Source organism: Macaca thibetana, chromosome 14 (assembly GCF_024542745.1).
Source record: "Macaca thibetana thibetana isolate TM-01 chromosome 14, ASM2454274v1, whole genome shotgun sequence".
Taxonomy (NCBI): domain Eukaryota; kingdom Metazoa; phylum Chordata; class Mammalia; order Primates; family Cercopithecidae; genus Macaca; species Macaca thibetana.
The window spans coordinates 50693943-50717700 of NC_065591.1; the positions used below are offsets into that span (position 1 = coordinate 50693943).

General features: G+C 36.0%; 1 protein-coding gene across 2 annotated transcripts in view; it reads right to left on the reverse strand.

The window, feature by feature from the left end:
- Window positions 1-23758, reverse strand: part of PDE3B (phosphodiesterase 3B) — a 215513-nt gene that overhangs the window by 83018 nt on the left and 108737 nt on the right. For both annotated transcript variants that reach the window (XM_050759408.1, XM_050759409.1), the window contains exon 2: window positions 14728-14778. In XM_050759408.1, the coding sequence (XP_050615365.1) occupies window positions 14728-14778 (51 nt within the window). The remainder of the gene's footprint in view (window positions 1-14727; window positions 14779-23758) is intronic.

Consider the following 23758-nt stretch of genomic DNA (forward strand, 5'->3'; position numbering starts at 1 on the left):
AAGTGGACTAACAATCAGAACAGTAAATTAAATGTTACTTTTGTTTTTTGTTGTTGTTGTACATTGAACTTACATTTGGGTATGTTTGCAATTAATAATTATTCAAATTAATGAGTTCACAACAAAAATGTTTATTAAAGTATCCTCAATACATTTTGGAAGTTAGAAATATTATGAACATTACACCAACACAGCTAAATAATGTCTGCTCTTTGTGGAATTTTTTTTTCTTGTGAAGTGTTAATATGTATTAGTTTTTATTTTAAAACATTTCCTGATACCAGGGCATAGCCCAACTATTTCTAGCCTTTCTCCCTTGCAAATACCACTAAAATAAACACCTGTCTATATATGTTACTGTGAACAATTAAGCAGATTTCTTATACACAGCTTTCCATAATCTGAATTGCTGAATGCAAATTAACATGTTAAAATGTTGCCATTCCTCTAAAACTGCCCTAGAATATGTTGATCAGATCTACACTTCTAATTGTATATAACAGCACCTATTTTTCCATATCCCATTACAATTAGCAACTATGAATTTAATTAATCCCTACCTATCTGATAGCCAAAAAAAAAAAAAAAACTCTAATTTCTGCTTCAACCTGAATTCTCTGATTATTGTGATTCTAAATGTTCCTTATAATATTTATATCGTTTATACTCCTTTTTCTGTGAACTTTGTCATTTTAACCACTCATTGGAATTCTGTAGTGGTCTCATTTAGCCACCACAGAATTCAAATGGAACACATACAAAAACAATTTTTGTTTGAAGTAACCTTTCCTCAATACTGTTTAAAAACTGTTGAAACCCTATCAAAAAGTGGGCAAAGGATATGAACAGACATTTCTCAAAAGAAGACATTCATACAGCCAACAGACACATGAAAAAATGCTCATCATCACTCATCATCAAAGAAATGCAAATCAAAACCACAATGAGATACTATCTCACACCCGTGAGAATGGCAATCATTAAAAAGTCAGGAAACAACAGGTGCTGGAGAGGATGTGGAGAAATAGGAACACTTTTACACTGTTGGTGGGACTGTGAACTAGTTCAACCATTGTGGAAAACAGTGTGGCGATTCCTTAAGGATCTAGAACTAGAAATACCATTTGACCCAGCCACCCCATTACTGGGGATATACCCAAAGGATTATAAGTCATGCTGCTATAAAGACACATGCACATGCATGTTTATTGCGGCACTATTCACAATAGCAAAGACTTGGAATCAACCCAAATGTCCATCAGTGACAGACTGGATTAAGAAAATGTGGCACATATACACCATGGACTACTATGCAGCCATAAAAAAGGATGAGTTCGTGTCCTTTGTAGGGACATGGATGCAGCTGGAAACCATCATTCTCAGCAAACTATCACAAGAACAGAAAAAAAAAATAGCGCATGCTCTCACTCATAGGTAGGAATTGAACAATGAGATCACTTGGACACAGGAAGGGGAACACCACACACCATGTCCTATTGTGGGGAGGGGGTTGGGGGAGGGATAGCATTAGGAGATATACCTAATGTAAAAGACGAGTTAATGGGTGCAGCACACCAACATGGCACATGTATACATATGTAACAAACCTGCACGTTGTGGACATGTACCCTAGAACTTAAAGTATAATAATAATTTTAAAAAAAACTGCTGAAATTAGGAAAGAACAAATCACAAATTTACTGAGAGTGACTTTCACTTTAACAATACAAGGTAATTAGAATCTACTCATAAATATCTCCCATGACAACAGGAATACCTCATGTAAAAAAAATCATTTTCATAGACAAATCTTTTTTTCATGATCAATTTTTCCTTTTGTTCATATTGTATCCTTTTAAGGTAAATACTTATGTCAGGCCTTAAGTTTGCCATTTTATTGTTTTCTGTTTGTTTCTTCTGTTCCTTGTTCCTTTGTTTTTTCTTGTTTTTCTGGGGTTACTAGAATTTTTTAGAATTCCATCATGATTAATTTATAGAGTTTCTGAGTTTATTACTTTATATAGTTTTCTTAGCGGTTGTTCTTGGCAATACAATGTACATATGTGATTTATCACAGTCTACTGGTATCGACATTTTACCACTTTGAGTGAAGTGTGAAAACCTTACTACCAGTTAGGTCTCTACCTTGCCTACTTTTAAGTATAATTGTCTTGTCTTGAGTATCAGATGATGTTATAATTTTTGTTGCAATCATCAAATATGATTCATGAAACTCACAAGAAGTATAGTCTATTGCATTCTCCCACTATTTCTTCTTGTTTCACTGTTCTTTCTTCCTTCCTGTTACTTCAAGAGTCCTTCTTTTATAATTTCTGTTTAAAGCAGGGGTTCCCTAACCTTTTTGGCACCAGGGACAGGTTTCATGGAAGACAATTTTTCCACAGGCTGGGTGGGGGTGCGAGGAGATGGTTTCAGGATGAAACTGTTCCATCATCCGGACCTTAGATCATTAGGCCTTAGAATTTCATAAGGAGTGCACAACCCCAAATCCCTTGTATATGCAGTCCACAATAGGATTTGTGCTCCTATGAGAATCTAATGTGGTGGCTGATCTGACAGGAGGCAGAGCTCAGGCGGTAATGCTCATCTGCCTGCTGCTCATCTCCGGCTATGTGTACCAGTTCCTAACAGGCCACAAACCAGTACTGGTTGGTAAATCCTGGTTTAAAGAACTTTCTTTTGTCTTTCTTGCAAGGTAAGTGTCTCACTGACAAATTCTTTTCTTTTCCTTTATTTCACAATGTTTTCCCCTTCATTCTTTTTTTTTAAATTAATATTACACTTTGTGCTCTAGGGTACATGTGCACAACGTGCAGGTTTCTTACATACGCATACATGTGCCATGATGATGTGCTGTACCCATCAACTCGTCATTTACATTATGCATATCTCTCAATGCTATCTCTGCCCGCTCCTCCACCCCACAACAGGCCCCAGTGTGTGATGTTCCCCACCCTGTGTCCAAGTGTTCTCACAGTTCAATTTCCACCTATGAGTGAGAACATGCAGTGTTTGGTTTTCTGTTCTTGTGATAGCTTGCTCAGAGTGATGGTTTCCAGCTTCATCCATGTCCCTGCAAAGGACATGAACTCATCCTATTTATGGCTGCATAGTATTCCATGGTGTATATGTGCCACATTTTCTTTATCCAGTCTATCATTCATGGACATCTGGGTTGGTTCCAAGTCTGTGCTATTGTGAATACTGCTACAATAAGCATACGTGTGCATGTGTCTTTATAGTTGCATGATTTATAATCCTTTGGGTATATACCCAGTAATGGGATGGCTGGGTCAAATGGTATTTCTAGTTCTAGGTCCTTGAGGAATCACCACACCATCTTCCACAATGGTGGAACTAGTTTAAAGACCCACCAACAGTGTAAAAGTGTTCCTATTTCTCCACATCCTCTCCAGCACCTGTTGTTTCCTGACTGTTTAATGAGCACTTTTCCAACTGGTGTGAGATAGTATCTCGTTGTGGTTTTGATTTGCATTTCTCTGATGGCGAGTGATGATGAGCATTTTTTCATGTGTCTGTTGGCTGCATAAATGTCTTCTTTTGAGAACTGTCTGTTCCTACCCTTCACCCACTTTTTGATGGGGCTGTTTGATTTTTTACTTGTAACTTTTTTTAAGTTTTTTCTAGATTCTGGATATTAACCCTTTGTCAGATGGGTAGATTGTAAAACTTTTCTCCTATTCTGTAGGTTGCCTGTTCACTCTGATGGTAGTTTCTTTCGCTGTGCAGAAACTCTTTAGTTTAATTGGATCCCATTTCTCAATTTTGGCTTTTGTTGCCCCATTGCTTTTGGTGTTTTAGACATGAAGTTCTCGTCCATGCCTATGTCCTGAATGGTATTACCTCAGTTTTCTTCTAAGGTTTTTATGGTTTTAGGTCTAACATTTAAGTCTTTAATCCATCTTGAATTAATTTTTGTATAAGGTGTAAGGAAGGGATCCAGTTTCAGTTTTCTACATATGGCTAGCCAGTTTTCCCAACACCATTTATTAAAAAGGGAATCCTTTCCCCATTTCTTGCTTCTCTCAGGTTTGTCAAAGATCAGATGGTTGTAGATGTGTAGTAGTATTCCTGAGGGCTCTGTTCTGTTCCATTGATCTATATCTCTGTTTTGTTACCAGTACTATGCTGTTTTGATTACTGTAGGCTTGTAGTATAGTTTGAAGTCAGGTAGCGTGATGCCTCCAGCTTTGTTCTTTTGGCTTAGGATTGTCTTGGCAATGCAGGCTCTTTTTTGGTTCCACATAAACTTTAAATAAGTTCTTTCCAATTCTGTGAAGAAAGTCATTGGTAGCTTGATGGGGATGGCATTGAATCTATAAATAAATTACCTTGGGCAGTATGCCCATTTTCACGATATTGATTCTTCTGATCCATGAGCATGGAATGTTCTTCCATTTGTTTGTGTCCTCTTTTATTTCGTTGAGCAGTGGTTTGTAATTCTCCTTGAAGAGGTCCTTAACGTCCCTTGTAAGTTGGATTCCTAGGTATTTTATTCTCTTTGAAGCAATTGTGAATGGGAGTTCACTCATGATTTGGCTCTCTGTTTGTCTGTTATTGGTGTATAAGAATGCTTGTGATTTTTGCACATTGATTTTCTATCCTGAGACTTTTCTGAAGTTGCTTATCAGCTTAAGGGGATTTTGGGCTGAGGTGATGGGGTTTTCTAAATATACAATCATGTCATCTACAAACAGGGACAATCTGACTTCCCCTTTTCCCAATTGAATACCGTTTATTTCTTTCTCCTGCCTGATTGCCCTGGCCAGAACTTCCAACACTATGTTGAATAGGAGTGGTGAGAGAGGGCATCCTTGTCTTGTGCTAGTTTTCAAAGGGAATGCTTCCAGTTTTTGCCCATTCAGTATGATATTGGCTGTGGGTTTGTCATAAATAGCTCTTATTATTTTGAGATACACCCCATCAATACCGAATTTATTGAGAGTTTTTAGCATGAAGGGCTGTTGAATTTCGTCGAAGGCTTTTTCTGCATCTATTGAGATAATTATGTGGTTTTTGTCGTTGGCTCTGTTTATATGATGGATTATGTTTATTGATTTGCATATGTTGAACTAGCCTTGCATCCCAGGGATGAAGCCCACTTGATCATGGTGGATAAGCTTTTTGATGCGCTGCTGGATTCGGTTTGCCAGTATTTTATTCAGGATTTTCGCATCGATATTCATCAGGGATATTGGTCTAAAAGTCTCTTTTTTTTGTTGTGTCTCTGCCAGGCTTTGGTATCAGGATGATGTTGGCCTCATAAAATGAGTTAGGGAGGATTCCCTCTTTTTCTATTGATTGGAATCGTTTCAGAATGAATGGTACCAGCTCCTCTTTGTACCACTGGTAGAATTCAACTGTGAATCCATCTGGTCCTGTACTTTTTGGTTGGTAGGCTCTTCATTACTGCCTCAATTTCAGAGCCTGTTATTGGTCTATTCAGGGATTCAACTTCTTCCTGGTTTAGTCTTGGGAGGGTGTATGTGTCCAGGAATTTATCCATTTGTTCTAGATTTTCCAGTTTATTTGTATAGAGGTGTAAATAGTATTCTCTGATGGTAGTTTGTATTTCTGTGGGGTCGGTGGTGATAACCCCTTTATCATTTTTTATTGCATCTGTTTGATTCTTCTCTCTTTTCTTCGTTCATCTTGTTAGTGGTCTATCAATTTTGTTGATCTTTTCAAAAAACTAGCTCCTGGATTCATTGATTTTTTGAAGGGTTTTTTGTGTCTCTTTGTCCTTCAGTTCTGCTCTGATCTTAGTTATTTCTTGCCTTCTGCTAGCTTTTGAATGTGTTTGCTCCTGCTTCTCTAGTTCTTTTAATTGTGATGTTAGGGTGTCAATTTTAGATCTTTCCTGCTTTCTCTTATGGGCATTTAGTGCTATAAATTTCCCTCTACACACTGCTTTAAATGTGTCCCAGAGATTCTGGTATGTTGTGTCTTTGTTCTCATTGGTTTCAAAGAACATCTTTATTTCTGCCTTCTTTTCACTATGTACCCAGTAGTCATTCAGAAGGTTGTTCAGTTTCCATGTAGCTGAGTGGTTTTGAGTGAGTTTCTTAATCCTGAGTTCTAGTTTGATTGTACTGTGGTCTGAGAAATAGTTTGTTATAATTTCTGCTCTTTTACACATTTGCTGACAAGTGCTTTACTTCCAACTATGTGGTCATTTTTGGAATAAGTGTGATGTGGTGCTGAGAAGAATGTATATTCTGTCGATTTGGGGTGGAGAGTTCTGTAGATGTCTATTAGGTCCATTCGCTTGGTGCAGAGCTGAGTTCAATTCCCGGATATCCTTGTTAACTTTCTGTCTCGTTGATCTGTCTAATGTTATCAGTGGGGTGTTAAAGTCTCCCATTATTATTGTGTTGGAGTCTAAGTCTCTTTCTAAGTCTCTTAAGGACTTGCTTTATGAATCTGGGTGCTCCTGTATTGGGTGCATATATATTTAGGATAGTTAGCTCTTCCTGTTGAATTGATCCCTTTACCATTATGTAATGGCCTTCTTTGTCCCTTTCGGTCTTTGTTGGCTTAAAGTCTGTTTTATCAGAGACTAGGATTGCAACCCCTGCTTTTTATTGTTTTCCATTTGCTTGGTAGATCTTCCTCCATCCCTATATTTTGAGCCTATGTGTGTCTCTGCACGTGAGATGGGTCTCCTGAATAAGTCAAGACACTGATGGGTCTTGACTCTTTATCCAGTTTGCAAGTCTGTGTCTTTTAATTGGATCACTTAGCCCATTTACATTTAAGGTTAATATTGTTATGTGTGAATTTGATCCTGTCATTATGATGTTAGGTGGTTATTTTGCTTGTTAGCTGATGCAGTTTCTTCATAGTGTCGATGGTCTTTACAATTTGGCATGTTTTTGCAGTGGCTGGTACCAGTTGTCCTGTAGGGCAGGCCTGGTGGTGACAAAATCTCTCATCATTTGCTTGTCTGTAAAGGATTTTATTTCTCCTTCACTTAAGAAGTTTAGTTTGGCTGGATATGAAATTCTAGGTTGAAAATTCTTTTCTTTAAGAATGTTGAATATTAGCCCCCATTCTCTTCTGTTTTGTAGAGTTTCTGCTGAGAGATCCACTGTTAGTCTGATGGGCTTCTCTTTGTGGGTAACCCGACCTTTCTCTCTGGCTGCCCTTAACATTTTTTCCTTCATTTCAACTTTGGTGAATCTGACAATTATGTGTCTTGGAGTTGCTCTTCTCGAGGAGTATCTTTTTGCTGTTCTCTGTATTTCCTGAATTTGAATGTCAGCCTGCCTTGTTAGGTTGGGGAAGTTCTCCTGGATAATATCCTGAAGAGCGATTTCCAACTTGGTTCCATTCTCCCCGTCACTTTCAGGTACACCAATGAGACGTAGATTTGGTCTTTTCACATAGTCCCATATTTCTTGGAGGCTTTGTTGATTTCTTTTTACTGTTTTTTCTCTAAACTTCTCTTCTCGCTTCATTTCATTCATTTGATCTTCAATCACTGATATCTTTTCTTCCAGTTGATCGAATCGGCTACTGAAGCTTGTGCATGCGTCACGTAGTTTTCGTGCCATGATTTTCAGCTCTATCAGGTAATTTAGGAACTTCTCTAAACTGGTTATTCTAGTTAGCTATACGTCTAATCTTTTTTCAAGGTTTTTAGCTTCTTTGCGATGGGTTTGAACTTCCTCCTTTAGCTCCGAGAAGTCTGATCGTCTGAAGCCTTCTTCTCTCAACTCGTCAGTCATTCTCTGTCCAGCTTTGTTCCGTTGCTGGCGAGGAGCTGCGTTCCTTTGGAGGGGGAGAGGTGCTCTGATTTTTAGAATTTTCAGCTTTTCTGCTCTGGTTTCTCCCCATCTTTGTGGTTTTATCTACCTTTGGTCTTTGATGATGGTGACATACAGATGGGCTTTTAGTGTGGATGTCCTTTCTGTTTGTTAATTTTCCTTCTAACAGTCAGGACCCTCAGCTGCAGGTCTGCTGGATTTTGCCTGAGGTCGACTCCAGACCCTGTTTGCCTGGGTATCACTAGCATAGGATGCAGAACTGCAAATATTGCAGAAGGGCAAATGTTCCTGCCTGATCATTTCTCTGGAAGTTTCCTCTCAGAGGGGCATCCAGCTGTATGAGGTGTCCTTCAGCCCCTACTGGGAGGTGCCTCCCAGTTAGGCTACTCAGGAGTCAGGGACCCACTTGAGGAGGAAGTCTGTCCGTTCTCAGATCTCAAACTCTGTGCTGGGAGAATCACTACTCTCTTCAAAGCTGTCAGACAGGAACATTTAAGTCTGCAGAAGTTTCTGCTGCCTTTTGTTCAGCTATGCCCTGCCCCCAGCATTGGAGTCTACAGAGGCAGGCAGGCCTCCTTGAGCTGCCGAGGGCTCCAAAGCGGCTTCCTCGTGGCTTTGTTTACCTACTCAAGCCTCAGTAATGGCGGGCGCCCCTCTCCCAGCCTCACTGCTGCCTTGCAGTTCAATCTCAGACTGCTGTTCTAGCAGTGAGCAAGGTTCTGTGGGTGTGAGACCCTCCGAGCCAGGCGCAGGATATAATCTCTCTGTGTACCATTTGCGAAGACCATTGGAAAAGTGCAGTATTAGAGTGGGAATGACCCAATTTTCTAGGTGCCATCTGTCACGGCTTCCCTTGGCTAGGAAAGGGAATTTCCCTACCTCTTGCACTTCCCGGGTGAGGTGATGCCTCGCCCTGCTTAGGTTCACAGTCTGTGGGCTGCCCCCACTGTCCTGCACCCACTGTCCAACAAGCCCCAGTGAGATGAACCCGGTACCTCAGTTGGAAATGCAGAAATCGCCTGTCTTCTGCATTGCTCATGCTGGGAGCTGTAGCCTGGAGCTGTTCCTATTCGGCTATCTTGGAACCTACCCCCCTTCATTCTTAAAGAATACTTTTGCTGGATATAGACTTTACAGCCATTTTCTTCCAGTACTTCAAAAGTGTTCTGCCACTTCCTTCTGGTCTTCATGGTTTTAAGTGAGAAATATGCTATTACTTGAATTGGTGTTCCCCTATAGGTAATGTGTTGTTTCTCTCTGGATGCTTTTTAAGATATTCTCTTTGTCTTTAGCTTTCAGAAGTTTAATTATGACATGTCTTAGAGTAGATTTTGAGAGGTTGATACTATTTGGGGTTCAGAAAGCTTCTTGAATCTGTAGGATTATGTTTTTGGCTAAATTTGTGAAGTTTTCAGCCATTATTTCTTCAAATACTCTTTCAATCCCACCCTCTTTCACCTTCTCAAACACCAATAATACAAATGTTGGTTCTTTGTTACTGCCCAACAGGTCCCTAGGACTCTGTTCATTTTGTTTCTGTTTTCTCTACGTTGTAAAAATTGGGTAAATTCTATTGATCTATGCTTAAGCTCACAGATTCTATCCTACTGTCATCTCTACTTTGTTATTCATCTTATCCAGTAATTTAAAATTTCTATTATTGTATTTTTCAGCTCTATAATTTCCATTTTTTTTAATAATTTATATTTCTTTTGCTAATATTTTCTTTCTTCTTCCATTTGTTTCAAGATACTTTGTAATTATTTGTTAGAGCATTTTTATGACGTTTGCTTTAAAAATCCTTGCCAGATGATTCCAAATCTGATTCATCTTGGTGTTGTCATTCCTTTTTCTTATTCAATTTGTGATTTTCTTGCTTTGGTATGATGGGTGATTTTTTATTTTATTCTCAATATTTTGACTATAACTTACAAGACTCTGGGTCCTACCAAAATCTTTGACATTAGAAGGCAGTATCCCCATTTAGGTTTGTCACACAGGTCCTGGTGTACTTTTGTGGGCTGTGGTTTGGATGACAATTTTCAAAGCATTCACAATCATTTTGGTGTGTTTGATTTTTTTTTTTTTTTTTTTTTTTTTTTTTTTTTGGTGCCCCTTGAGTTCCCACTAGTCCATATTAGTACCTTAGGGTAGAGGGAGAGAGAGCTTCCTCAGGTTGAGTCATCTGGTTCCTTTAGGGGACAGAAAGGAGTCTCCAGGCCACAGGAATAAAGATCACTTTCTGGGCTAGGCATTTGTAAGGATATCCCCTTTGCCAGGCACATTGGCTACCAAGTGTCTGTCAGTGGGGAAGGGGAGTCTCATGCCCAGGAGGGAAGGAGAAAGCTTCTCCCTAGCCACTGATTGCCAGTGGCTCCAAATTAATTCCCCCTTGCTAGAGCCACCAGACTTGCTTAGTGTTGTTGGCAGGGCTCTTGTTTAATCTGGGGTAAAGAATAAGCCTACCTGTGTCACCTTATGTTTATAGGTTGAGAGTGAGGGCCTAGACCATGTTTTGCTGTTGGGTGTGGGTCATAAGAGACTCTGTCACTGTGTTGTTTTTCCTGTACTAAGGTCCCTAGTCAGTCTGCCTTCCTCTTTCCATTTTTCATAGTTCTCGCTTGATTTCCTCTTACATTATTTCTAGAGTTAATAACTGTACTTAGCAAGGAGGAAAAGAGAGAAATAAATATGGTAACACACACAGAGCATATAAAGTAATGTATAGTACAAATAACTAAAGGCAAAGATAGTACTGTTATTATTAGCAGAAAGTGAAAATATAAAAATATAGACAAAATGGCCAGGCGTGGTGGCTCACCCCTGTAATCTCAGCACTTTGGGAGGTCGAGGTGGGGAGATCACCTGAGGTCAGGAGTTCGAGACCAGCCTAACCAACATGGAGAAACCCCATCTCTACTAAAAATACAAAATTAGCCAGGCGTGGTGGTGCATGCCTGTAATCGCACCTACTTGGGAGGCTACGGCAGGAGGATCGCTTGAACCCGGGAGGTGGAGGTTGCGGTGAGCTGAGATCATGCCATTGCACTCCAGCCTGGGCAACAAGAGCAAAACTTCGTCTCAAAAAATGAAATATATATATATAGCGACAAAATGGCATTAGAGTTCAAAAGAGATATAGAAAACTTACATTTGGATGGTAACAGAAATTTTATGGAAGGGGTAGCATTTTGAGCTGGGCCCTAAAAATTTGTTAGGATTATATTTATATTTGTTTACAATAAAACAAAACAAAAATGTATTGGGGAAGTATACTGCACAAAATGGACACTGCATAAATACAAGTATAAACGTGGTAAAATACAATTTTTAAGCAGTAAAATAATGCTATACAGGGAACATGAAATTGTTAAAGTATAGATTATATAAGAAAGCAATGAAAAACAGGCTGGAAAGACATGTTGGGACCAAATTTTTGAGAACAATTGATTCCAAGCTAAGTAATATGAGTAATAAAGGGTCGTATATAATAGATTTTGAACAGGTTGCTAAAAATAGAAAATAAAGTAAGTTAAGGGAAAAAGATGTGATAGAACGCAATGCAATTTTAGAGAGGATAGTTGGGGTATGCCTCACTAAGAAGGAAATGCTTATGTAAAGACATGACAAGGTGTAGGAAATAAGCATTCCAGGCAGAAAGACTAGCAAGTGCAAAGACCTGAGTTAGAAGCCTGTCTGACTTGCTTGGGGAATAATAAGGAGGCCAGTGCAGCTGGAACAGAGTAAATGAAGGAGAAAGTAGCAGAAGACAAAGAGAAGTACAAGAGAGTAAGGGAGGGAACCATGTTGTGCAAGTTCTTTTACGTACATGACAAAGACTTTTACTCTGGGTGAAACAGGAGAGAAATGAGCAAGAGAGTGACAGATCAAATTGAATATTCAAATTATTTGCCACAATTTTAAAAGTTGAACTTAAATTCCTATTTTCCATTCACTTTTTTTTGGCAAAATCTTGATTGTTAAACAGAAAGTTGAGAATAGTTTTTATGTTTTAAATGGCTATTGAAAAAGAAGAGGAGTGGCAGGGAGAAGAGGAAAAAGGAGAGAAGGAGGAGAAGCAGTAGGGGTGGCAGAAGGTAGCAATGGCTGTATGACCTGCAAATGCTAAAATATTTACTCTCTGGCCTTTTAAAGAAAAAAATGCTCATTTCTGTCTTATACTTCAAGTTCAGATTAGTATTTATTATTATTGAAATTTATATAATATTGGCTCACATTTGTACTGAGTACTAGGCACATATTAATTAGCCCTTTGAGGGAACTGGTATTATTCTCAATTTGTAGGTGAGGAAATAGGTTCAGAGTGTCTTAAGAGGCTTGCCTAATATTCCAGCCAAGAGGGACTGGTTTGTATCAGACCAACTCTTCTGTCTAGAACAACTAGAAAAGCTGAAATAAAATATAAATAGCATACATTTCAAGGCATCAAAACACAACCAAACAGCCAGGGCATAAAGGGCCAAGAACCCAGAATTAAGAGAAAAGATTAAAAGAAACCCAACATTCTGTGCTACTCTTTTCCCTCTAGGAATTTTCTGCTGATTCATAACTGGCACAGAGCAGAGAGGATGAAAAGCACAAAAGAGGCCAGGAAACAGAGTAGAGATCTATAGTCTCAAGGGGGTGGGAGACTGAAATTGCAGTTCAGAGTTATAAAGACAGGGAGGGCCAAACAAGATCTCAAAGTGATGAGAAAAACAAAGTAGTGAGCTTAAATTCAGACCTGCTTTTCCTCTAAAGGCATTTGTCAATTTATAAAAGTGGCTAAGAGAGAGAGATAAACCAAGTAGAAATCCTCAAAAAGATTTCTATTTGGAAATTAAAATAGGGCTTTCAGCAGTCTCACAAATGCCAGAAGGAACAACAAAAAAAGGAATTCCTAGAAAAACACAAGTAACTCAATTGTTAGAAGAAAAGATAGAAAACCTAAATAGTACTAAAACAAAGAAGTTGAATCCATAACTTAAAATTTGTCCACAAAAGAATTATTCAAGGTGAGGTAGCTTCACCAGAGCATTCTTCCAAACATTAAAGGAGGAAATAATACCAATTTTTAACCTTACCGAAACTTTTTGAGATAATAGAAAGGGTAAATATCTCACCTTATTTTATTTTGATATCAAGGTTCTTGGTAACCGTGATACCAATATAATGCCAAGAACATTATGAAAAGTAAGAATTTATAGGCCAACACTCTCTCATAAACACAAATTCAAAATTTCTCAACAAAACATTAACAAATAGAATCTAGGGATAAAGATTTTTTAAAAATACATCTTTTTTTTTTTTTTTTTTTTTGAGACGGAGTCTTGCTGTGTCGCCCAGGCTGGAGTGCAGTGGCCGGATCTCAGCTCATTGCAAGCTCCGCCTCCCGGGTTTTTACGCCATTCTCCTGCCTCAGCCTCCCGAGTAGCTGGGACTACAGGCGCCCACCACCTCGCCCGGCTAGTTTTTTGTATTTTTTAGTAGAGACGGGGTTTCACCGTGTTAGCCAGGATGGTCTCGAACTCCTGACGTCGTGATCCGCCCGTCTCGGCCTCCCAAAGTGCTGGGATTACAGGCTTGAGCCACCGCGCCCGGCCTAAAAATACATCTTGATCAAATTTACTTTATTCTGGGAATACACGGATGGTTTAACAAACACACCAATTAATGCAATTCACCCCATTAGTAGAATAATTAGAAAAAAATTCTCGAATCATTTGAGTAGATGCAGAAAAAGCATCTGATAAAATTCTATATCCACTCATGACTTAAAAAGAGAAAAAAAGTCCTTAGTAAACTAGAATTAGAATAAAACTTCCTTAATCTGCTAAAGGGTATCTATAAAAAAGCATTAGTGGTGATATGTTGAACATTTTCTCCCTGAGTTCATGAAGAAAAACAAGGCTGCCTACTCATACCACTTCCATTCAACACTGAATTGAAGGTCCTAGACAGTACAATAACATGAGAAAACGAAATAAAAGGCATAGGTTTGGAAATAAATAAATAAATCTGTCTTTACTCATAGATAACATTATTGTGTACTTCAAGACTTAATCTTCAAATAAGCTATTAGAATTATTAAGTAAATTTGGCATAATGGGAAAGATCAATAAAGATATACATCAAAAGTTAACACAGTTAACACAGTTATTGCTTGATGTTTTATGAGTGATTTTTCTTTTTCCTCCTTATATTAAATACTTCTATTTTCATTTTATCTGATATAAACATATATTACTTAGGTATTCAAAAAATTAATCTTAACACATATTATTTCATTTGTATATATATAGTGTTCAAAAATTAGCAAAACTAGTAACTAGAAGTCGGATAGGATTTACCTTTGAGGATATAGGTAATGACTGGAATTGGGCATAAGCAAGGCTTCTGAGATACTGGAAACATTCCATTTCTTCATATCGGTATCAGTTACATGGGATGTTTAACTTCTGAAAATTGAGCTGTACACTTTTCTGCATGTATGTTATAATTCAATAAAAAGTTTACCAAAAAATAAAAGTTGGGTATCTTTACTTCCCTAATAAAATATGTTGCCAATTGCTTTGCTTTGTCTCAGATATGGCCTTCCATCTATTTTTTCCCCTTTATAGATCAGTGGTCTACATCAGAAAAGAAAAAAATCTTATTCTTAATATAGAAATATGAGTTGATTCCGAGCCCAGATTATATTAGCAATATTTTCATAACAATTTATATAAATTTGGTTTTTTATCATTTTCTTTTTCCCTTATAATTAAAATGTATTTTTAAAAAATCTACCTCAATGAAGGTTCTAGTTAACTTATGAGTTTAGTTAAAGAAAATCTTATGGCACAGAAATATTGCAAATCTTTAAGTGTCAAAAGTTTCATCACAGGTATTATTTAGTGATATTACTTATACTTACTTGATAATGAGGCTTATACCATTGCTTTAAGTCCCAATCCCAAAGAATCATCTGGAAAAAAAAAATTCACTTGGTTACAAACCAGAAATAAATAAACAAGAATATGTAAAGACAAAATTGAGCATTTTCCATTACAATTATCTAATATAGCTCAAAATCTGGAAGAGATACTGGAATGGTGAGAATAAAAATTATCTCCAGACAGAATATTTCATTAATTAATACAATCTGTAATTGAGAAATCAAAATAAAGAATTATCACAATAAAGTAACTAAAACAAGCCATATTAATCTTCAAATATTACCACAAAAAGGAAAATATAAATCCAAAACCACATTAAGTCACAAAAAATAAAAGAAATATTACACATCATCAGATATTCTCTGCCTACCCACCATCTCCAAAGGCTCATCATGGGTAATGGGTGATGCTATCTTCTTACCAATAAGGTACTTCTGTCAAAAACATTTTGAAAAGCTTGTTGTCCTTGGGGTTAGATTAAGTATAAAGGAATGGATTTATCAAAAGCAGCACATACTCCTTTTGATATGCAGATAATTAGTGATTGTTTTCCTGTCTGTCTCCTTGATAGACTAGCCTATCAACGGTAACTTGAGTCCCAGACTAGTTTTTTTTCCTACCCTTCTTCCTAACAAGCTTTTTGGTTGCTTCCCAACCCAATATAGTAGTCACTACATATGCCCAAGGAGATAAAATTAACTTTAATTCAGGAAGTTATAACTGCTACCTATCATCAATCCTAAATTTCTTTGACATTTACTGAGTTAAATAGGTCTTCTCCTTTTGATTAAATAATACATTATAACAGCTATTTTGTACATAGCTCTGAACCTTTATTGAATATGAGCCTAATCTGTAATATAATCATATAATTTCTATATATTGAACTATCTGTGTTGTTTCTTGTCCTTCAGGCTTAAGTTTTCTGGTTGCAAAAGATCTTATTTGGGGCTTTGCAGGCCACATAAGGTCTCTATGGCATATTCTTTGCTTTTTGTTTTTGTTTTATAACCCTTTAAAATGCAAAAAAAAATTATTAGCTCAAAGGTCATACAAAAACAGGCTGCTGGCAGGATTTGGTCAGTGGACTACAGTTTGTTGACTCATATTTTACATAATACACCCATGCTTAATCACTCAAAAAATTGTCAATTATCATTAACACCATCTCCTCATCAATATCCTTGCAGAACGTAATTTCTTTCTTACCACTGAAGAAAAATCTATTTCTTCCCAAAGAAAATTCAGACACAGTACAATCACTTAGAAGGCTCATGAACCAGTGCCCACAAAATGGCTCTGATATAACTACATGCAAAGTATACCACATATATAACAGACACATTAAATTTAAGCAATATTTTATATGGTCCTAAATGTGATCCTGATATAATTATTTCAGGTTGTGATTTAATCAGCATATAATCTAGATTCAAGGGACACTAATTATTGCAAATAAAGATGTTAATAGCTTCCTAAAATGCTTCTTAAGATTAACATAACCTAAAATCCCTAAGTTTCTTTTATACATGATATTGTTATGATCCATTTTCCTCCATGCTATTCTTATAAATATGGCTTTTTAGACCCAACGGCAATACTTTACTTCTGCCCTTATTTTAGCCTGTCAGTTTCTTTGGAGATTGAGAATGTCAACTACCCTATTCTTCATTCCTCCCATTATCATGACATCTATAAATCTGATGTTTTCTTAAGTTCACGAATAGATGTATAGAAGAGACAGAAGTGAAAACAGAGCCATACCATGTATCACTAAAAATCACCTATGAGATAGGCATCAATGAACTAATTTGCATTCTTGGTCTACAACCTTACCTAACTGTACTATCATCTGATCCATATTTCTATACTTCTCCCACAATAACACCATCAAACAGAGAAAAATACTTGTATACCTTATTTCCCTGATTCATTACCCTAAGTAGAAGTTGATTTGTTGCTCACTCAAGCATACTTTCATTAGAATGGTTTCTTAACATTGAGTAGTCTGCCTTCCCCACTTCATTGACCTACATGATTAAATAAACATTACCTTTTTAAATATTTGTACTCTAATGCCAAGAGCCATGTTTGTATTCATGTGATATATTCTCAACAGGGGTGCTATCACTCCCAAGCAGGTGGTAATTGGTTCTTGGGGAAAAAAAAAAAAATCTTGAAAATTAAAATGGTTCATAGCCCTCCAAAGGTTACAGTATACAAACAGATGTACTGTACATCTTTGGTATGAAAATGACATGAAGTGGGAGATTAGGGAAACATATATATAACATATTTATATATGTATATATAATATTTTACATATGTATAGATAATATTTTGTATATTATATATAATATAAACATATATATATATTTTCCTGGATTTGGGGTTGTAATGAAAATACAGTGGAGAAACACTGATATAAAGTAGTCCTGCTGCTTACTTATAAGAGCAATCTCAGCTTATATTTTGTGAAAGTTCTCTAACGCATTGAGACAATTGTAATGCTGCCTATGCAGAAGGAAGGCTGCTAACATGAGAAGGAATGTATGCCCTATTTTAACTGGACTCCTAAAGGTCTCTAAAAATCTTACTATGTACAATGCTTTTTTTTCTCTGCTTGCTTTCTTTAGATCTCTCTACCGTAGCATTTTGTATTAAAATATTTCAATATTATAGTATTACAATATTACAGACCATCTTCCACAATATTGCATATTACAATATTGTAGTATTACAATATTACAGACCATCTTCCACAATATTGCATATTACAATATTGTAGTATTACAATATTACAGACCATCTCCCTCAATAAATTCACTCATCCTGGCCCTTTATCCCATTATCATAGTTTTCTCTCACTTGTGCTTGCTAGGTTAGCTTTGAATCAATTCTTAAGCAAAGCCTAATCTTATTTGCAGTCACTTTCTCTAGGATGAAAATTACATTACCCTAAAGCAGCAGGTCTTACTGTGAAATCCCCTTCATATTAGGAATTGAAAGCAGATACACAGAAAGCCACAAAGAGCTGGCAGACTGCCTTCTGTGTAATTTGAGCAACTAGATTATTAGCGATTTTGAGAAAACAATTTTCTCCATAAGTAATAGAAGATGAACGACCCAGTAATTCCACAGCTAGGTACACATCTTAGAGCAGTATTCAAAATGCAGTCCATAACAAGATAAATACAGAAATTCAGAGTAAAGGTTTATATATTTTTATAGCAATTTGACATTGGTGAGACATTTTTAGTATATTTTACAAAAGCATCAATCCACAACAGATCAGGGAAAAACTCAAAAACTTGGTCCTTTGCTACAGTTTGACAGAAGGAGACAAGAAGAATGCACATAGCTGTGCAGCTTAGGGTAGCAAAAAACTAGATACAATCCAAATGTTCATCAACAATAAAAGAGAAAAATTTTGGTATATTCATACAATGGAGTACAGCAGTGAAAATGAATGAATACATACAGCTACATAGTATATGGATGGATCTCAGAAACAATGTTGAACAAGAAAAGCAAATCACAGACAGATACATACAGTATAACTTCACTCATGTAAAATGAAATACACACTGAGATATGCTTATTAGAAATACATATGGTAAACTGTAAAGAAATTCAGGATGGTGATTATCTCTAAAAGAGAAAGAAGTGAACCAGATCCAGGAGTGACACACGGGGAACTTCAATGTTAATGGCAATGTTCAAAAATAACAGTAATGGTGGGTCGATGGTGTCTGTTTCTTTAGTCTCTATACTTTACATGTATTTCATAAATATTTGTTCAGCTTTAGTTAAAAGTTAAGATGAATTTAGGAAGGTAAGGAAGTAGAGAAAGTGACTAGAGAAAACTCTTTTGAAAAACTGTGCTGTAAAGGCAAGAATGAAATGAAGCAATCGTTAGAAAAAAATGTGGGAATAATACTTTTTTTTTTTAACATGATAGGTTCTAAAGCATGCTTGTACTTGATAGGAATGATCCTGGACAGTGGGAGAACTAATGACAGAATAAAGTGAGAAATATGCAAAGAGCAAATACTTAATGAAAATACTGCTAAGTGTCTCTGTAATATTAGATTACATATACGTATACATGAAATATATATATATTTAAAAACATAAAATTTTAAACTAGGAAACAGTAATAGAGTATTAGCCATTATTTATCAAATTATGATCTGTCAATCACTAGTTGTTCCTCCTTGTCCCAGAATAGTTAGAGGGAAAAAGGAAACAATTTAGTTTGCATATATTTCATAATTGTGAACTATAAGGTTAATTTTGATTTCCACAGAAATCTCATTATCTTAACAAATTATATTCTTAAAAGCTGAAAAGGTTCTCTAAGACGTGCATTATTCTAAAAGAGAACAAATCATCTTTCCTAAAGTATTTTCACACCATTTGAATATTATTTATATCTTTTAAATTTGCATTATTTTCATTGTGTTGCATTATACTCCCCAATCAATAAAATAAATAAATGGCTCAAAACTGGTTTCTAAAGCCTAAGGTATTGATAAAAACAAGGTAACATAAATAGCTCAGAATAAATGTTAAGCCTAAATCAAGAATAGGACTCTAATGCAAACAATATAAATCTGTGCGTGTGATAATACCATACAACGGGATAAAACCAAAAATTTTACTAGCACATACAACAGCAACTATCTAAAAGCTGGATTTCCTTTTGACTGGTAATTCATTTACCCCATATTCTTCTGGATGTTGTCTATTTTGAAACTTTATCAAATAATAACATGAAGCTATGGAACGTTTTAAAAAAAAAACATAAAAACCTCTTTGGTAAATGAACAGAATCTTTCTAAAACAAGCACAAAATGCTTTCATATACGAAACTGAAGATTTTTGTTCCTAAAAGAGAAGAGACAAAAACTACACAGGCACCATTCAGATTCTGTGCTCCTCCTAGCAAAAGCATATTAAAAAGATAGACTATTGCTGAGAGATTTATAAAACTCTCAGCCACACAAATGATGAACATTATGCTGAAAGAAAAACCAGATATTTTACTTTACTGCTTGATAAGTGCACTGAAGTGCAGAGTCCAAATCAGCTCTTGGTATATGTGTAATACACATGAGAAAGAATAGCAGACAAGTTTTTATGTTTTTACCTCTGAAAAATCCATACTATAAAAGATAATTTTTTCCTACTTTAATATTTATTTTGTAAACTATGATATAGACTGGGAAAAATGTGTTGAAATCAGTCCTGAGAGAAAAAATCAGTTGTCTGCACATCAAGAAAAAGCTTTGCTAAGCAAGGAGTACTACACTAACTGCAAATTTATATACCCTGTTTTTGTTGTTGTTGTTTTCACAGAAAAGGGCTGGTGGTTAAAATACATTATGCTGAGTTCAATGTTAAAGAAATAGCATAAATGTAAATGCACTCAACTTTTTGGATACAGAGTATACATCTTTTCAGTGTGCTGTGCAAAAACTGAGAAAATAAAATATTTAAAAGCAAATATAAAATATAAAGAGCAAACAGTGCTATTTTCAATAAAATGCAAAAGCCTCTATTTCTTAAACTTTCAAGTATGATAATGTCCATCAACTTAGCAAGTGACTCAGCCTTGAAAGAGTCTTCAGTGAGCAATCTCTTAATTTTGGAGTCCCTGTTTAATCTGAGTATTCAGAACCAACAGCCAAAAAACCCCTGCTGACGTTCCTCATAAATTATAATTTTGGTTGGATTTTTCCAATTTAAGAGAAATAGGGATGAGAAAAGAATATGACGATATACAATGAACCTACAACAAGCAGCCTATTTACTCAACATTGAGCTAAACAGAGATACCTTTAATATTGCAAATATACACTGATATAAAATATTTTAATTTTTTAGTTTTCAAAAATTGTGATTCTTTTTTATACATTTACCTTAAGTTGGTGGGTAGCTACCATACATACTGAATGCATAGTTGGCGGTACATGTACATTAAAAGTTTTAAGAAATATTGGTTCAAGCACTCATTCCTCATACATAATAAAATGTAGCTATTTTAAAATTTTACTTCCAAGTAGACAGTAAATGCTCTGATACACATTGTTTCCAAGTCAGCAAAGTTTTAGGCATCTAAACCCCAATACCAAAGTAGATCTTGTAAGTAACTTAAATATAAGAATTAAAAAATAAATTTTTAATTTCAGTTTAAAACAAAAAGTTATAGTGCTATGATATGTTTTAAAAATGTAGTTCTGTCGAACTATAAGACATCATTTAATGAAAGCACAAAATTTTAACTTGCTGTTTTTAGGAGCTTCCATTATTATATTTATCTCTTTCCTTCTGTGCTAATATATAATACCATACCAGAAATTATTATTTCTTTTCATACTGTGGTTATTTGTTCAAAACTAATTAAGGAACAGTAATTTCTCTAAGTAATATATACTATTAAAAATTATTTAAGTTGATTTAAGTGTACCCAAGACTGTGCCTTTATTTAAATTCATTTTTTCTTGATGGTTAAGAAGTTGAATCCTGATAAAAGTTTCTGTTTGAATATGTTTTTAAGTCTAACATGCTCTATGGAGCTCTACAAAACCACCAAAACCACAGTGAAACATCAGCAGTACAACCAGGAGATGTTATCAGGTTCAATTACGTCAATGAGGCTTTATTTCATTGTTCTCTATGTAACCAAAAAGAAAAACATGTATGTGCCCTCAAATCAAGCTTACAGAACTGTTATATTTATGTGAAATTTAAAAAGAATACTTATTATAGTACGGCTCTGAATTAACTGTTACAGCATCCTATAGTCTCCTATTTCTTGATGACATTTTACTTGAGCTTCATATATAAATCTATGCTAATGAAACTGATTGAATTCAGTGTTTCCAACTGTTTCTATGCTTTCCAACTTAGGCCCAATAAAAAAATCCACTTAACTCTTTGTGTGTGTTTAGCGAACATAAATCAAAAACAAAATAAATGAATAGCCAAAAAGTTAAACTAACTAAAGCTATGTTTTCTTTTTTTTAAACATTTTCAACATTATGTTTACCCCATAGAGCAGAGAACAAGTAATAAAAACACAGTAAATAATGCACAGTAGTTACCACTGCTACTACTGTTTAGAGTGCAAAGATAGTAACTTTGAACCCTATGTGACAAAGAAATAACCCTATGCAGAAAAACTGAGAAGCAGAAAAAAAACTGTGGGGGGAGTGGGAGGGGGAGGAGACTAGTATTACCTGGAAACTGATGTCATTTACTATTCTTTCCAGTCACATAATATCATGATGGTCATGGTAACTTAAACTGCATGCTACGTATCAGCACTGTGTTAGGCGCTTACTATATACTGTCCCTTTTCATCTTTACTAGAATTATCTGTGGTAAGCCTTATTTCCCCATTTTACAGATGACAAAACAAAGACTTCCCAAAGTCTCATGATTAGTAAGTGACAGGGACAGAACTTAAACCTAGATCTGCCTAATTCCAAAGCTTTAAGGACTAACCATTATGCTGTGGCATCTTATATTTGTCATTTAATAAACACTGCTATATGCTAGCAATGTAGCAGGTGCTTGGCAGTACATGTAACATCACAGCAACTTTGCAGTAGCCTCATTTTATATATGGAGAAGTTGAGGCTTAATGATTCTACTGATTACTCGGCATTCATCTCCCACTTTCATCTTTTGCCCTTCTCTGGACCCTAGGGAGAGTGAACCCTAAATTCTGTAACACCTAAGAAGCCTTGCAGCTGGTTTCTGCTTACATCTAGCCAATGGAGGTCAATAGCAGAAAAATGGCATTGAGGAGTAGAGAGAGATCAAAGTTACTTCTTCTCTGCTGCTTCCTTACCTATGAACCATTGTCTCTGGCAACAACTGTGTTCCTCCATGACTATAGCTCTTACCAGCTGGTCCTTCCTTCATACGTTCAGCAATCACTAAACTAAAACCACCATGTCCACTCTTGCCTCTTCAGCCCCAGGTGAGGTAACAGCTTTCCATAATTGCTAGTTTCCAGGTGCCTTACCATATCTTGCCCATTCCTTAATGCTGTTCATTCTCTCAAAGTAGACTCTTCATTAAAGTGTTTTTATTTGAATCACTTTTTAGTGAATTTTATTTCTTGCTGGGTCCCTAAATAATACAGGGGCATTGTAACTAAGTTCTGCCACATGCCAGCTAGTAACTGGCAGAGCTAAAATCTAAACCCAGGTTTATCTCCCTCCAATTTCATTTCTTTCCACTATGCTAAAATGGTAATAATTTTTATAATACATTTCTTTCAAACAATGGAAAGCATCTACCTAGACCTAGTTTTTATTTATCAAATCATCAAATTACCTTCTAATATCTGTATCCATATACCTGGTATTTCATTCTGTCACAACAGATTAACTGTCTGCTCCGGCCTACAGCTACTTTTCCATAAATGTAGTAGATTCGATTCCCTCCTCCCTACCTGAAGATATTTCAGCAGCAATTCTTTCTCATCATCATTTTTTCTCTACTAAATCATTCCAATTAGATTATAAACATGCTTCAGTTTCTCACATCTCACACATTCATTACACACACATACACCTTTATCATGATCATACTTCAACCTAGCCACTATCTCATTTCTTTGTAAAATTCCTCATAAGAGTTGTCTTCATTGGTTGTTTCTAGTTCTTCTCCTTTCATTCTCTGGTAAGCTGACTCTAAACAGGTTTTGGCACTTTTTCATTAAATCTGTTCTTGATGAGGTTTCTAATGTTGTTAAAACCAATGGTCAAGTCTCTCTTCATCCTTCTGATCCATCACCATTTGACACAATCTAACACTCTTTCCTCCCTGAAATTATTTTTCTCACTTGGCTTCTGGATTATTACATTCTTCAGATTTCTTTCTAATTCATTGAACAGTATTTCTCAGTCTCCTGAGTCTTACTTACTATTTTGATGCTTTAACATTGCTGTGACCCCCCCTGACCTTGGACCTCTTCTCTTTTCTATTTCA